This window comes from Myxocyprinus asiaticus, chromosome 20 (assembly GCF_019703515.2).
Source record: "Myxocyprinus asiaticus isolate MX2 ecotype Aquarium Trade chromosome 20, UBuf_Myxa_2, whole genome shotgun sequence".
Lineage (NCBI taxonomy): Eukaryota > Metazoa > Chordata > Actinopteri > Cypriniformes > Catostomidae > Myxocyprinus > Myxocyprinus asiaticus.
Window position 1 is genome coordinate 6,994,608 of NC_059363.1, and position 16,902 is coordinate 7,011,509.

At 38.8% G+C, this 16,902-nt stretch overlaps 1 protein-coding gene across 1 annotated transcript in view; it reads right to left on the reverse strand.

Moving 5' to 3' along the window:
* Nucleotides 1-2,814: 2,814 nt before the first annotated feature.
* The window catches only part of LOC127411534 (synaptosomal-associated protein 25-B-like), a 46,122-nt gene continuing 32,034 nt past the window's right edge, over nucleotides 2,815-16,902 (reverse strand). The window contains exons 4-8 of the mRNA XM_051647193.1: nucleotides 13,858-13,906; nucleotides 8,642-8,759; nucleotides 5,596-5,712; nucleotides 4,145-4,289; nucleotides 2,815-3,662 (exon numbers count right to left, since the gene is read on the reverse strand). Coding sequence (XP_051503153.1) covers nucleotides 3,594-3,662; nucleotides 4,145-4,289; nucleotides 5,596-5,712; nucleotides 8,642-8,759; nucleotides 13,858-13,906 — 498 coding nt within the window. The 3' untranslated portion in view covers nucleotides 2,815-3,593. The remainder of the gene's footprint in view (nucleotides 3,663-4,144; nucleotides 4,290-5,595; nucleotides 5,713-8,641; nucleotides 8,760-13,857; nucleotides 13,907-16,902) is intronic.

Genomic DNA, 16,902 nt, shown 5'->3' on the forward strand with positions numbered 1-16,902 from the left:
CTCAAAAATGTCATTTAATTTGATTTGTTCAGTTTGCATTTTATGCCTGTAGCTCAACTGGTTGTGCATAACGCTAGCTACACAAGGTCACAGGTTCCATTCCGTGGGACTCCACGCACATTTGGATAAAAGCGTCTTGACAAATGTGTAAATGTATTAACACACTGCTTTTTTAATTGAATTCAAATAATTGTATTTTTCAAAGTTATATTGCAAGGGTGAGGGACTTTCAAAAAGTCTCTCTCTCCCCTTCTTTTTATTTCTCTTTCTCTCTCTCTCTCCTCTATGCTCTCTGCATTGCTATTTTCTTAGTGCCCACCTCATGCTGAGATGGAGCTTGAAGGTTATGCAGTTGTCGTTTCCCTTCCCTCACGCATCCTCGCTCTTCCCCATCACTGCTTTGTCAGGGTGAATAAATATGAACTCATCTAATCCCTTGAAGGATGCATTAATACAGCTATCACCACTGTGTTTATGGTAAGCCGTACAATGAGGGATTTGCCCAAATGTTTACAGTATGTATTTGAAACATTATACAAATTATATATGATGTCCAATTGCATTCAAACTGTTTGGCAGAACCAGTGAGTCAGACAAGGAGAGCTTCTAGAATTGCTGTCAGCATTTGTTTATGAGTTCTGGCGAGACAACACTTGAGACAGTGTGTGTATAGAAGCATGAACAGGGGATGTGAAATGTAAAGGGGGATGCGGAGGAGGTGGGCTAAGAGTCTGAGCTTTCAGATGAAGAACAGGCCAGTGGATGCTCACTACAGGACTGTGACTCAAAATAGGTGGTGGTAAGAGTGGGTGTTAATCGCTGAATAATAATTCTGTTCAACAAGCACCTGCATGATGAAGAGCAAATTATGTATCAATGAACTGTCACATCCCATCTGCTTCACGTGCTAAATAAGGCTACCCATCAAAGGTGAAATTTTAGTTTAGCCTGAGACAGCCTGAACATTGATGTGGAAATTTCTTGCAGACATTAATTAAAAGAAAATTCTGTGATCAATACAAGTTAGGCTTAATCGACAGCATTTGTGGCATAATGTTGATCCCACAAAAATGTATTTTTTTTTTACACCGACCTGTTCTTTAACAAAACAAAAAGCAAAAATCTAAGAAGCAAGAGACTTAAGCAAATGTCATTTTATTTCGATGCTATCTGGGGGAGAAACATTTGGACATTTCTCATGTGTGATTTTTCTTTCCTATTTATATATTTAACAAAAAATATTGCTCAATGTGTTGTTTGTCATATTTACCTATACTGTGATTATTATGGATAATGAACCTTCGGAAATTATGTATATGTCTGTAGCATGTTAATCATGTTGCTGTACATTACTGGCAGCTGACTTTAATCAAAACAATTCCACGGTTGTGCCCTAACACCTAGGTTTACATGTGTTTATCCATGTTAGTGTATGCTGAACCACAGAGTGTTTGTGTGTGTGTGTGTGTGTGTGTGTACTTGTATTTCAGCATTTGGATGTTCTTAGTGACGTTGCCAGGCATAATCCATCTAAAGCCCTGGTTCAAAGAGGATCTCTGTTAGTTCAGCGTACAGTCATTCTAACACTCTTGTATCAACAGGAAATATTTCCTATTCCCTGCTGAAAAAAACCCAGCTGGTCACCAGCATACGTTGTGTTTTGAATTCTGGTGCACAACATGGGATGCTGGTGTTCCAATAAGGCTTGATCTACCAGCTAGACCAGCACCAAACCAGCATAAACCTGCCTAGAGCAGCATGAGAATGGCATGCTGGTTAAGCTGTTCTTTTCAGCAGGGTTTTCTCTTTATTGTTTGTGATATAAAAAGATTTTAAATTTAAAACATTTTTTTTTTTTTAATATGAATTCAGATATACAGTATATGGTGCCTTGATCCTGCCATGGAATAAAAAAATGTTATTCTGACTTTACAGTATATCTCACAATTCTGACTATGTCTCGTAATTGCAGTTGTGATTTGAAATTGCAATTGCGAGAAATAAAGTTGCAAGGATGAGTTTAAATCTCGTAATTATGAGATATAACTCGTATTTATGACATAATATCTGGCAATTGCACTTTATATATTAAAATTTCGATTTTATGTCATGCAATTGTGACTTTATATCTCACAATTGCAACTGTATCTTGCAATTTCTACTTTATTTCCCGCAATTGCGACTTTATATCATGCAACTTGGACTTTATTTCTTGAAATTGAGACTATATCTCACAATTTCTACTTTAATTCTTGCAATTGCGACATTATATCTCACAATTTCTACTTTATTTCTCGCAATTACGACTTTATATCTTGCCATTTCTACTTTATTTCTTTACAATTGCCAATTTCTGTTTTATTTCTCGCAGTTGTGTCTTTATATCTTGCAATATCTACTTTATTTCTCGCAATTGTTTCTATGTATCTTGCAATTTTTTCTACTTTATTTCTAACAATTGCGACATATCATGCAATTGCGAGTTTATATCTCGCAATTTCTGCTTTTTTCTCACAATTGCGACTTATATCATGCAATTGCGAGTTTATATCTTGCAATTTCTGCTTTTTTCTCACAATTGTGACTTTATATCATGCAATTGCGACTTTAGCAATGGCACTATATCTCACAATTTCTACTTATTACAGTTGCGACTATATCTCATAGTTTCTATTTTATTTCTCGCAACTGTGACTGTCCTGCAATTGCAACATTATATCTAATAATTGCGACTTTATATATTGGGATATAAGACCTGAACAATACATCACAGAAAACAAACATCTGATTAAGGAAACACAATAGATTCAGCACTAGGTTTGTTTAGTTTTTATTGGCATTTTCTCATAGTTCAGATTTTACAACGACTGACACATTTTGCAGATGTACATAAATAAAAAAGTGTGGCACTATTGTGATGTTGCAGAACTGTGACACTTCGAACTGAATGCATGTACTGATTATGCCCATGCTGTACAGTAATATCTACACATCATGAACGACTTGGGTAATATAAAGTGAAAGTGACACGGCGTATACTTACAGTATATGACTACTTTAGGTAGAATAATCGGTGCACACTGTCTAACGGTGATGGCTTACAAAATGGCAGGCTAAGATAAGCAATCGGTCAAGTGATCTCCTGAATCTGACTGGCTAATACTTCTCCCGTCTCACTACATCAGAATATGAAGCATGGCATATATTGAGTAAAACACAGAGCATGGACACCCAGATTACTAAAAACTTTTTAAGAAATTTCACCCCAAACGTGTATATATATTAAATAAATATACACTTTAAAAAAACATAAAGAAACCAACAAAAAACAAACTTCACATGTGAGCTCTAGCCATCAAATATGCACTATGTACATTTAAACTTTGGAGAGAAAGATACAGAGTAAATGTGACCATTTACTAGACTATCAGTTAAGACAGACACAGAACAACACTTCCTAGATAGAGCAGTAAGGGGATGAGAAGTGCATGTGTGCCAACCGGTTGGGTGGAAAACATGGTAATAGCACATGTGCACTGTTGCAGGTACAGCAGGTAGGAGGAAAGGGAGCCAAAGCACTTTTCGAAAGGGATTTAGCCACTTCCCAACATCTTTGTGGCACGTTGGTTGGCTTCGTCGATCCTGGTTTTGTTGGAATCGGCCTGAAAAATAAAGATAATGGATTACACAGTGCAGATGTGTGAAGCTATGCCTTTACATGGAAAACGTGATTTTTCAATTAATCCTTGCCTGTAGGTCTTGCTTGGGTGTTTCCATACGATTAACACGCTCAACAAGCCACATGATAAGATTTTAGCCATTTTAGCCATTATCATGTGGCTTGTTGAGCGTGTTACCGTGGAGACATAGCACGTGTGGAGGCTTCATGCTATTCTCTGTGGTATCCATGCACAACTCACCATGTGCCCCACTGAGAGCGAGAACACATTATAGTGACCATAAGGAGGTTACCCCATGTGACTCTACCCTCCCTAGCAACCAGACCAATTTGGTTGCTTAGGAGACCTGGCTGGAGTCACTCAGCACACCCTGGATTCTCCAGGGGTGGTAGTCAGCATCTTTACTCAATGAGCTACCCAGGTCCCCTCTCATTTTTCCAATATTGAAAGACCATGATCCTTACCATATCCATAATCCTGTCTATTTGACGGTTTTGGGTGTCGATCTCATTGCCCATGTCGAGGGCCATGTGGCGTAGGTTACCAATGATACCTCCCACCTGTTCCAGATTCTCATCCATTTCATTCTCCCGTGCATCGTTTGTCACCCTGAGGATAGACAGTAAACATATATAGTCTGAGTTTATTGAGAGCACTGATTGAGACAGGCACAATAACGTGATTTTGATATTAAAGTCAATGTGAAATGACCGTTTGTAAATCATTTGTCCTCCGTAATGTGACATCTTTCCAAGTAAAACAGGATATTCAATGAGTAAAATGTATAAAGGAGCTTGATTTTATCCATTGGGAACTGATTGAATTGTGAAAAGTGGGTGTTACATACCAGAAAGAAGCCATGTAATTGGGGGAAGGGGTTAAAAAATAAGAGGGATTAGTGACATCACCCGTAAACTAAAGTTGTTTCAGAGTTTCGGAGTAATTCTAATGAAACCATTTTTTTCTTTGGCTGCATGCACTGATGATCATGCACAATAAGAGCAGGAACATGTATTAAGAAAGCGAATAAGATAAATTCTGATATCATGATGTCTTTAAACTGTCTGATGGGTTGTTTCACAGGATAGGAGAATGGGCATTAGCCATGTCACGATACACTGAGCAATTTTGTTTACTCATGTTACCACTTCAGTGAATTCTGTCTAGACTAGCACGACTATAGGATATAACTGTCTGAAACCATTAAGTTGCATATGGATTCTAGATGAACATTCCAATGTGTTTGTGAGCTGAAAGAGGATATTTTGGATATTTTGAGATGGCACACACACAACAGCACAATGGATTCAAGACCATCCGTGATGTGCCTGAAGCTACAGTCTGGAATTTTTGCTCCCAGAACCCTATTATTGGGAACCTATTATATAGGAAGTCTATACGAACAGACTGGAATTAAAGTCAATTAAAGTAATCTTCCTTTCCGCTTTAGCTTTCAAATGAAATATGTAATAATTACATCAAGCATCAATGGTCACACATCCAATGGTTTTATATTTTATTTGAGAGCTGCAGTGGAGAGGAATGTTTTCAGTAAATAATGTCTTGGGTCTGTACCTCACACAAAGCTAATGAATGGCTTCAGAAGACATGGAATAAAGTGTGTTTGTTTTTTGTTTTTTGTCCTTTTTGGAGCTTGACAGATGTAGTCAAAATGAATCGTCATTGTATGGAAAAGAGCTGCATGAAGATTCTACAAAAGTTTCATTTTGTCGGATTGGTTTTTCATGTTTGGACAAGCCCATCGTATCCTGAAAATACCCTTGAGAGTTTATTTGCATTCTCAAACCAAGATTTAGACTAATCCAACACTAGAAACACCTTGAGATGCTAAAATTTCATTCAACATGGTAAACAGTATGATAAATATGCAATAATTTTTTAAGCATTAACTGACCTGCGGATAAATCCTCCACTGATGGCCATCTGCTCACGTTCATCGACCACACGGGCCGGCTGACTGGACACCACTCCATCCTGGTTATTACCCCAGGACTGTCCACCACCTTTTAGCCTAGACAACCACAGCAAGTGAGAGAGATTGAGAACCACAATGGTGTTAAGTAGCTCTTACACTAGAAGCACTAGGCATACATTGAGAAGAATGACATGCAGATATATAACACTTAAAACAGGAAATGGTGGTCAGGGTTATCTGCATGTTATGGAGTTAAACGTACTAAATGATTTAACGAATACATGAACAAACACTGTATCTCCTTAATTTGTGGAACTAACAGACACATCACGTACGGTGGGACACGACAGACAATAACATACACACTGATGGAGACATAAGTGAATTGGAGGAGGCAAAAAGACAATTATAAAGATGAAGAGACAAAGAGAAGCAACCAGAAGTAACATTTTCTCAATCAGGGTACAGATCAGGCCTATTTCAAGCTTATAATGTAAGTTCATTAAACATTTACTGTAGATACAGTTTGTTTGATTTAAAAAGAAGTCAATAAACCAATAGAAAAGCTTTTGTCGTGCAGTAGGTCATCATATTCTATGAATACAGATAATTTGCACACTATGCACAGTATACATACTGCAGAAATAGAGCAGTATGGTAGTATACTATTCGGAACATAGCCAGTGACTCAGGTGTGTATGTGTGCGTCACTGACGTGCACAGAATGGGGGCTACAGGGGCCCCTTTTGTTCACAAATCTAAAGGCACCCTTCACAAATCTAAAGGCGTCCTTCACAAATGTAAAGGTGCCCTTTTAAGCGGAGGTGTCTTTACTACAGCACAACACCATCCCCCCACCAACTATTTAATGAAGATTTCTTTCACACTCTGTCCATGTCCTTTCACCCCTGCCCCTGCTAAGGTCTGTGCACGTCACTGGCATGCATATTTAAAGGTGCACTCAGTAATTTTTTTCCCCATTAAAAAACTTTTACTCCAAAAGAAATTAACTGTAATTTTGAAACATATGTATAAAATCATGAGCGCTCACATGAGATGAGGACTCTAGTCTTATCAGTAACCTTATAAAAGCTGTTTTATTCTACATGGGGGAGGGGCACCCTCATGGAGGCTGCCATTTTAGAATCACATGACCAGCTGAATACTACTCGTTTAATCTCAGTAACCGTCTGACACTTTCACTCTTGGATTAAATTAATCACGGCTGATTGTGAATACTGAACTTCTACAATAGCATCTGTAGCTGAAAACTTTTGATTATGAATGATGCTGCATCCACACCACTAGGTGTCACTGTAAGTCCGAGATGACACTTATTGTGTATTTACTGTTGTTCTGTTGCACTTTGATTACTTTAACTCCAAATACATAAAAGGAATAATAAACTACCCAACAGTAAACATTCATAAACACTTCATCAAACAGCTGGTGTTTGGCGATTGCCTGTACTAGCACTCATGAAAGAATCTGCACTTTTCCAGCCAGTGACAGTTGCTCACATGAGTATTTATGCAGCGCCAGCACCATTATGCAAGAATTAGTCACACATCATACTATTAACATAATATTTGCAACTCATAAAAACACAGAATAATGAAAACCAATCATGTCTGTCCCCACTTGGATACTGAAAACTGAATGTGCTTGCTGAAAACATTTCCAATTTCATGATTTAAAGGTGCACAAAATAATTTTTCCCAATACATTTTTTTTACATGATCCAGTAGCAATTCCACTTGATTACAAACCGTTCCGGTCTGGTTTTCTCATCATAGTTAGCTAGCCGTATTCAGGACAGAGAACCATTCTGGGGGAACGTCATAATTTCGTGGCGACTCACGATTGGTCACTTGCTCAGTCAGTCCATTTTTATCTTGATTTCTGAGCACCACAGTGAAAAAAAAAAACTGCAACCGTGCCAAAGAGCCTGAATCAGTACGGAATGATGCAGTGCTGTGCATAGTTCTGCAGTGGTGGAAAATCAGCTAATCAGTCAAAGATCCTGTATTACATGATTAATAAAACATGTATATGCAGTGTTTGCAGAGATAGATAAAACACGGTAAACAATTCTTTCTGTTAATAATTGTACACCTGTAGAACAAATGCTAACATTGTATAGCGTCATTTAACATCTGCAATTTGGTTGCTAGGAGACTTCTTTGTTAACAGTTGAACACCTGCAAAGTTAATGGTAATGCTGCCATTTTGTTTCTGTTGAGCAATGGAATGATTTATGGTTGGAAGTTGGAGATAACGGGTCAAAAATATCACACATCTGACATTGAATGGAACACAGCATAAAACCACAATTGTATTGGTTGTTTACTGTAGGAAGACGAATAATAGTCAGCGAAATGTAAACAAAAATTACTTAGTGCGCCTTTAAGGCTGTCCAAGTTAAAACACAGGACATAATTAACTCGCTTACTGAGCAATCAGCTGTACTATAATCATTAACATTGGCCATTTAACATGCCAATATAACATTTTCCACCATTTTACCAACATGCATTCTCATGCATTGCCTTTGAAGGAACCCGTTCAAAAAGCCAGCACTGCCAGCCATTTGTAAATAACCCTTGAATTTTGAATCTGTGCTCCACATAGTTAGTTAAAAGAGTGAGGAAGGCTAGCATTTTGGAAGGTAGCACATGCATATCAAGCAGGCACTTAACATTTACGAACAACAGCCCTTAACGAACAGATCAGTGAAGCATAGAGCCCAGCATATTTGTGCAATCAGCTGGCAGAGAGCAGGGCCTACAGCTACAACTATGAGTTAACCATTGCCACTGTAGACAGGCTTAGCATGCCTCCAGCTAGATCTACCACCATCCCCATGCACATAGGAGTAGGAGTAGTCCAGGCAGAGTGCAAGGTTGGGGGGGGGGGGGGGGAGTCTATGGAGCGAGCGAGCGAGTGTGCGAACTGGCCATCGTGCATTTCCTATTTGTCAGGTTCAGGCAGGCAAGCAGGCAGGCAGGCGACAGACATCACCTACTTGTTACATGGACATGGACATAGACCACAGAGATTTCCTAGATCCGTCAAATTCTTTTCTGCTTCTTTCATGTCCTTATTGATTTGATCCATTCCCTCTTCGATGCGCTCCAGTTGTTCTGATTTAAACATAGTCAATAATGCCCCCAAGAAATAAAGAATGCGGAAAGGGAAAAGCAGAGAGAGAAAGAGAGAGAAAGGAAAGGCAAGGAGGAAGAGAGGGACAAAAAGAAAGAGAGACTTAAAACATTCACAGTGACATGAGACAGTCAGACAGCAGCACACAGGTGAGGGCATTCGGCCCTTCACCAGTACCTACTTGTCGCAGGGACATACAAGTCCACAGCATTTGCCTACATCTTTTAAACTTTTCTCAGCCTCCATCATGTCTTTGTTGATATGGTTCATGCCATCTTCAACACGCTCGAGTTGTTCTGGTCAGGACAAAGGGGTGACAGCAATGAAATGAGATTTTGCATCCTTGCAGATAAACAGTGATGACAAATGAGATCTAAGCTGTCCAGAAACACATCTATGCAAAACGTGAGACATTTGAATTATGTGATGGGGGGTTAGGTTAGGTTATGGTAGGTTAGGTAATGTGGAAAATATGGGGCGTACAGTACATATGCAAGTGTCTTTTGAACCCACTGCATAGTTAATATTACCTGTTTTATTTGTGATCTGCTTATCATTACAAATGTGCTTTGGTTAAGTTACAGGCAGCCGACAGGACGATATTAAAGAAACGTTATGGGTGCAATACAAGTAAAGCTATAGTTAAGCTCTAAAAACAAACCAAAACTGTTTTTACAGCAATACACTTACAATGCAAATCTTTGAAGCAGGACATTGCACAAAGATAAACGTTAAAATGCATTCCACAGATGCTGTCAATAGAGCTTAACTTGTTTTGAACCAAGAACATTCATTTAACATAGTGAAATAGTGATGTCATTCCTAGGCCTTAAGGAATGCGATGCCAGGGTTTACAGATTGTAGTTGCCATAAAGGCAAGGCATGAATGGGCACTGGCTCGCTGTGATTAAGCAACAACTGCCTGAGCTAAACTGAGAGTCTCTCAGAAAATAGAAACAGTGTTTATGAATGTGTGAACATCATGAGCCAATGGCTGAAAGCAAGAAAGAGAGAACATTATAAGAAAAAGAGAAGAAACAAGAGAAAAAGTGAAAGAGAGAGGAAATATGGTGGAGAATTCTTAGTTATTGGGTTAGATATGGGCTTTTTTTTTTTTTTTTTTTTCACATTTCTCCCCAATTTGGAATGCCCAATGTGCTGTAAGACTTCATGGTGGTGTAGTGACTCACCTCAATCAGGGTGGCAGAGGATGAATCTCAGTTGCCTCTGCATCTGAGACTGTCAATGTGTGCATCTTATCACATGGCTTGTTGAGCATGTTACTGCAGAGACGTAGCACATGTGGAGGCTTCACACTATTCTCTGCAGCATCCATGCACAACTCACCACATGCCCCACTGAGAGTGAGAACCACACATTATAGGGACCACAAGGAGGTTACTCCATGTGACTCTACCTTCCCTAGCGACTGGGCCAATTTGGTTGCTTAGGAGACCTGGCTGGAGTCACTCAGCACACCCTGGATTTGAACTCACAACTCCAGGGGTGGTAGTCAGTGTCTTTAATCGCTGAGCTACCCAGGCCCACCTAGATATGGGCTTTAATATAGTTAGGGGTCAATTAAGAAGTAGAATGGAACGGTGGATCATTCATGGACTGAAATGAACAACAGGCTGAAGGGAAACATGTTCATTTAAAGGGCTTTAGAAATTTGCAAAATCCCTGGGGGTGGGGGGGGGGCAAAACATATATTGCTACTTTATAAAAACACACTCCTGATTTAATCAAAGATATCCTGAAATGGTCAAATAAGATGAGAAATTCATTGTTTAAGTAAAAGTCTGTTCATTTGCCCTTAATTGAGCTCATAATTTTCTTCTTCTTAGCATGTTTTAATACAAGTGACACAGTCCAGAGCAAGGTTACCACCTTGTCCTGGCAACAAGCCAAATGGCTAATTGGGCTTTGCCACTAATCACCATGAGCAAGAGCTGTGTGATTGAGGAAGGAGGCAGAAGGAGGGGTGAGAAAGAGTGAGACAGTGAGAGACTTGTCTCTTCTTTGGCTGAGAGTGGAGTGTCTTTGCTCTTTTGCATCTAAGTGTAAAAACACCAGAACTGACTCAGTAGTGTGATAGCACACAGAGCATGGAGCAACTGTGACAAATCTGATTAATTTACTGTAGGACCATAACCCCTACTAATAGGCATGTAGTTATTTAGCTTAAACAGACATAACATATATGGTTTTATAACAGCACAATGAAATTAGAAAGGGACAGCAAATGGCCCTAAGTGGTTAAGGCATTGGACTTAAAATCCAATGAATGCAGAGTCATTGTGGGTTTGAACCCTACTCCTGGAAGCAGACCTCTGACAACTGCTCTTGCATGTCTGAGTTTTCATTTGGACACCAAAATCTGAATGTATGATCTCTTGATTTAAGATCCAGTGGAAACATGTGGGGTCAACTCTCTGTGGGTTCAGACCTTACTCCTGGTAATAGAGCTGTGGCACCTGTATACTTCTAAAGAAGAGCTCCTCCTTAAGAGTTTGAGACCCCTGTGGGTTCAAACCCCACTACTTGTGGTATGGGTTCTGGATTTGAACATATCATGTATCAGGGCTTTTTGAAAAGTTTGGCTATACTCAAGAATTTTAAAAACTGACCAGGATGGCCAAGTGGTTAAGGCACTGGACTTAAGATCTATTGGGTACATGCCCTTATTGGTTTGACCCCCACTCCTGATAGAGCAAATTTTGATATCTAATCCTGGCAGATGATCAAATCACAACTTTACTGTAGCAGGGCCTTTTAGGCAGAGTTAAAATGGCCCTTCTTCAAGAATTTGATAGGGTGTTCTGGTGTGTTGAACACCAATACCTAAAAGCACTGTTTGCAGTGCTTTTAAGAAAGGTAAATTTGTAGCAGGGCTTTTTGAAAATATGAGAGGGAGACTGATCTGTTGCTATGCTTGTCAAGGCCTTTGACTTAAGATCCAATAGACACATGTCTGCGAGGGTTTGATCCCCACTCCTGATAGCATCAGTTTTGGATTTGAACATATCATAACTGGAAATATAGCAGCAAAACTTTGAAGCAGGGCTTTATAGGCAGAGTTGAGAAGAGCTCTTTTCAAGAATTTAAGAGGGTTTACTATTGTGTTGAAAACCAGTATCTGCAAACACTATATGCTGACTAGGATGGCTGAGTGCTTAAGAAGTTGGACTTAAAATCCCATGGACACATGCCCTTGTGGGTTCAAATCTAATTTCTGGTAGCATAAGCTCTGGGTTTGAACCTATTGTAAATGGAAATACAGAAAAAGGTTGGATCTTCCAGCTTCCAACAACAACCAGTGTGGTTAAGGAATTGGATTTAAGATCCAATGGTTGTATTTCCCTTGTGGGCTTGAACCCTGCTCCTCTCAAATTGGCAGCAAAACTTTGAAGCAGAGTTTAGAAGAGCTCTTTTTCAAGTATTTAAGAGGGTGTACTAATTGTTTGAAAACCAATATCTGAAAGTTCTAAATATCCTTGTGGGTTCAAATCCCTTCTCCAGGTAGCACAATTGAGGCTTTCAAATAGAGGCTGAAATTAAAATTAATGCAAAATTACAGAAGCCTTGATTGCGAAGTGTAAGGTTTTAAGATCTCTTCTATCATCTACAGATGAACGGCTATGGCTATGACTGTGCTTTGCCATAGGGCATGGTGGTAAACTCTGTTGGCTGGTAACCCAAAGGTTGCAGGTTCAAGACCCTGTAATCAATGAGTAACCGCCTTTGAGCAATACAGTTGACTTGCTCAAAGGGCAAATAGCCTTTAAAAAAAAAATGGATAAGAAAACAACAGCTAAGTGAAGAATAATGTACTGTACCAGTATGAAGTACAGTATTACTCCATCTATTTGACTATTAAAGTGAACTGCTAACTTGAAATGCAAGAAGTCTACTGAGCTCTAGGAGAATATTATGTGCAGCAATCAGAGCACAGCACTCCATATGGGACATGTTGTTTTGCTCTAAAACTGGAGGCAAGAAAGATGGCAGGATCATTTAAGGCAGGAAATGGATTGTCCTAAGGCAATCTAAGGAACACAATGTCCATAATTTAACAGAGTGAGAGGTAGGGCTGTATGTTGCCTTGACAGACTAATTAAAATTTATCTTCCATGTGTAAAGGAACTTAACCCTTCTTATTATCCACATAAAACCGAAAAAAAGCCTCAAGCATTATAAGGGCTTAATTTATCTGTAGAGATGTGACAGTATTTCCATTAAAACAAGTCACATCATTGATAAATCAATTATTGTTTTATTGTTCATGAAAATGGAGGCCGTGTTGTTTGTGGAATGAGATATGTTTGCCTATATATCCTTAATTTGTAATAGCAATGAGTGTTAACAGCAAAGTCTTTTCCCCCAGGGATTGTACACAGATATATTTCATCTGGTGAAGAGGAGAGTTGTTTGTCATTACCAGCAACATCGATCGTTCAATTTACCTCTTACATGCCTCTCATAGCTTCACTTTCGACATGACGGCATGACATTTATGATCATAAATAAATGTTTACATTGTCATTATGCATGCATTAGTAAAGCAGTGTAAGTGGAGTCAATCTGACATATTTTCTAACACAAAATACATCTGTAAAGTGTCTCATCAAGCATTATTGTTAACCACCAGACCAGTGGTTCTCAACTGGTTTTGCATCAGGACCCAGATTTTGCATTGGACATCAAGTGGCAACCCAACACAGTACCAGATTACTTTAACATAAAAATTTATTATTACTGTTAATGCAAACCATATTTATCCTTGATGCCAGTGAACCCTTATTTAATGTAGTCTGGGTTGTATTTTCTGTGACCTTGTGTAGTTTTGTTCATGGTTTTAGAGGATGAGAGCATTTGCATTTAATTTTGCAATGTAACTGCTGTCCACAACCCAATCAGAACCGACCTTTGACCAATTTTGGGTCCCAACCCACAAGTTGAGGACCACTGCACTAGTCAGTTAATATTTTAAAGAATCAAGTTAATGTAATCAACTAAATATGACTTACTGCACTACCTTATTTAACAATTCCATAAACTTTTTTCACCGTAACTTACCTCCCTGTTCATCCAGCATAACCAAAGTTCTGATACCAGCATCTTTACTCTATTCCATCAAAGAATGGCAGAGCAAGAAAAGAGAAGAAATAACAAATGAATGAGAAAAGCATACAGAATTGAGAGTTACATATTTAGGTCATACATATTAGTTGAGAAAAGAACAGCAGGAAATTAAAGAATTTGAGCAGAGGACAGATTAAAGCACACAGTATTATCAAACGCACTGAAATTCTTGAAAAGTGCTTTTTAAGTTTTGGCAGGTAATTATAAATGGCAATGAGGTGGCAGACAGTAGTGAACAAAAATAAGTTCTGAATTGTAAACAGAGCACTGGAAGGTACTATAAAGGTATGCGAGCATACAGTATGTGTGTGCAATATGGCTAGCCATTCTCCAAGGCACACACATGTTCTATTGACCTAAATAGAACAGCTGATTATCCTATTCTGAATCTCATATCATCTCATTATTTTAACTAGATAGTAAGCACGCTTGATCAAGCACTGCTGTGGTATGTTATGATAGAACTAAGTATCTCAAGGAATCCATTTATATGCAATGAAACAAAAATTTAGTTCATTTAGCCAAATATGTTTACTTATTATTTCATGCTCAGTAAATGACTTGTTTTCCTGCCAGGTATGTGCATTTACTCACCATTTAATCAAAGTGATTTGTGGCATAATGCCATCTGGAAGCATCTTATATAATACTGGATCAAAATAACAGATGGGAACATTTGTTCAGCAATACTGAACCTGAAGTTCATTCGCAGCTCAAGGATGCAATTCTCCTTTTTTTTCCAAAAGCACCAAAAATTAAATGGGAGAATGATTTGCTCACAACTTTGGATAACCAATTTTCAGATCTAATATACTGCACCTGGAACTTTGTTTTTTAATGACCACTGAGATATACACATAATTTGCTGTGCATCTGGGCACCAATAATCATTCTGTGTGCAGGGCACTTCATATTTTGTGTTATAATGCTAATCACAGTTATTATTTTCATAATTACATTGCTAAACATTTTAAAGAGAATGTTCCAACTGTCATGATTCCAATCCCTTAACAGTAAACCTCAGAGTGTCTTGCCATTTTCCCATGTATGATATACAGTATATTGGCCTATTTGATTTTTTAAATAACCTCCAGTCAGTAGTCATTAGCTCAGTTCCAAAGCCTAGTAAGCTGCAAATCTAGACAGCATAGGCCTTATTCACGCAAGTGCCATCTTTGATTTTTAATGCTAATGACAACGAGGCTTTGAGGGATAGACTTACCATCTCTTCAATGGCACACATGGTCAGTAGCGGATTTAGGCATGGGCGACATGTGCAGTTGCCCAGGGCGGCATCTTGCCGGGTGGGGTTGGCGGGGGTGGTACGAGGCACCCACACAGAAGCCCAAGGCACCATACAACCACCATGCCCACCCCGGCCAACAACTTTTATATAATCCCCCCCCCCCACCTGGTCAACAACTTTGGGGGCGTGTTGAAGTGGGTTTCGCACAGGGTGCCATACAAGCTAGAACCGCCACTGCACACGGTATAAACCTGTAAAAAGCCCTTAGATCACATCTGATTTTCCCACAACTCATATATTTAGTTCTTTGTATACTAAATGTTCTTGGACAGATATTTTATCAATGTTTTGTCTGCAGAACAATCCAAAAACACTTTAAACTGCAGTACAGCCCATTGAAGAGACTGTAAGTCAATTCCTCACAGCCTCGTTGTCATTCCCATTAAAAATCGAAGATGGTGCTAGCGTGAATAAGGTCTATTTTAATGCACTGCGACAAGCTCAGTAACAAATCTATCCAAGATGGCAGGCAGAGTCTAGGCAATGTTGACCATAAATATATTTTATTCAATACAGAAAAGTATTGATCAAAAAAGTTCCATCTAATAAAAAAATGACTGTTACACATTATTGCTGTAATTGCTGCCTATAGAGCATTCCAAATTAGCCACTTATGTGGTTCCATTTAGGTTAGGATGCTGCTTTTGAAGGTACCTGACTATGCAGTCTGGAAATAGCTAGACATCGCACTAGACTTTGGAGATATTGAGTCACTCCGTTCCTTACTAGCTTGTATTTTAAAGGCAATGCCTCCAATTTTGTGGAAGTTATAATTTGAACTTTATGAACTAGAATATTCAATACACAAACTTGAAAATAAGCAATGTGATTTATACTCGTTGTCACACTAAATCTCAGATCAGGTTTCTGGTGTTTAATGCCATATATCTAACCAGCATCTTTTTTAACAGTGAGTCATCTCCACATGTGGGGTCAGGAGTGTTTGCTCCCTATTAGACACTAGAAAGACAAATTTTCTCTCCTGTATCTCTGCGGTGCCCTATCAGTAACACGCAGATGTAGTTTCTCTGAATTCATTATTGATTTTAATCACAGTGCTAGTTCACTGTCTCCATTTCTGACCTTCAGTGGCCATGAAAACAAGCTGTGCACCAAAAAGGGCTATTTAGATAGAAAGTAATATCTCTATCACCATCCATACACAATCAAGAAGAGATAAGTTAGAAACTCACCTGGTGATAAGATCGTTTGCGTAATTTTTAAATTCATGGCTTCAAATTGTTTATTCCCTGGTGAAAGCACCAGCAAGTGTTGTGTTTTGGATCCTGGTCCCCATAATTGGATGCTGGTGAGCTGGTGTCCCTATCAGGCTTCTTAACATAACCAGCGTGACTTCCTTTGTCAATAAGCTTCATCTAAAAGACCATGCTTGTTGACCAGCATCACTAGCTGGATTTGATAGGAATAGCATAGATATACTGGTCCACCAGCTAGACCAGCGTCAAACCAACACTAACCAGTGTTAACTAGCCTGGACCGAAATTTATGATGGTTTTTAGCTGGGTTTATCTAATTTGTTTACTGCCCACCAATCTAATATTTAACAAACACTTCTTTTTAAAAAAAGACATCTTTGGTGAACCAAAATGTGTGCAAATGTGTTTCTTCCAGCACACGTCATTGCTTTTAAGTAACCGCATTTCTTGTCAAAT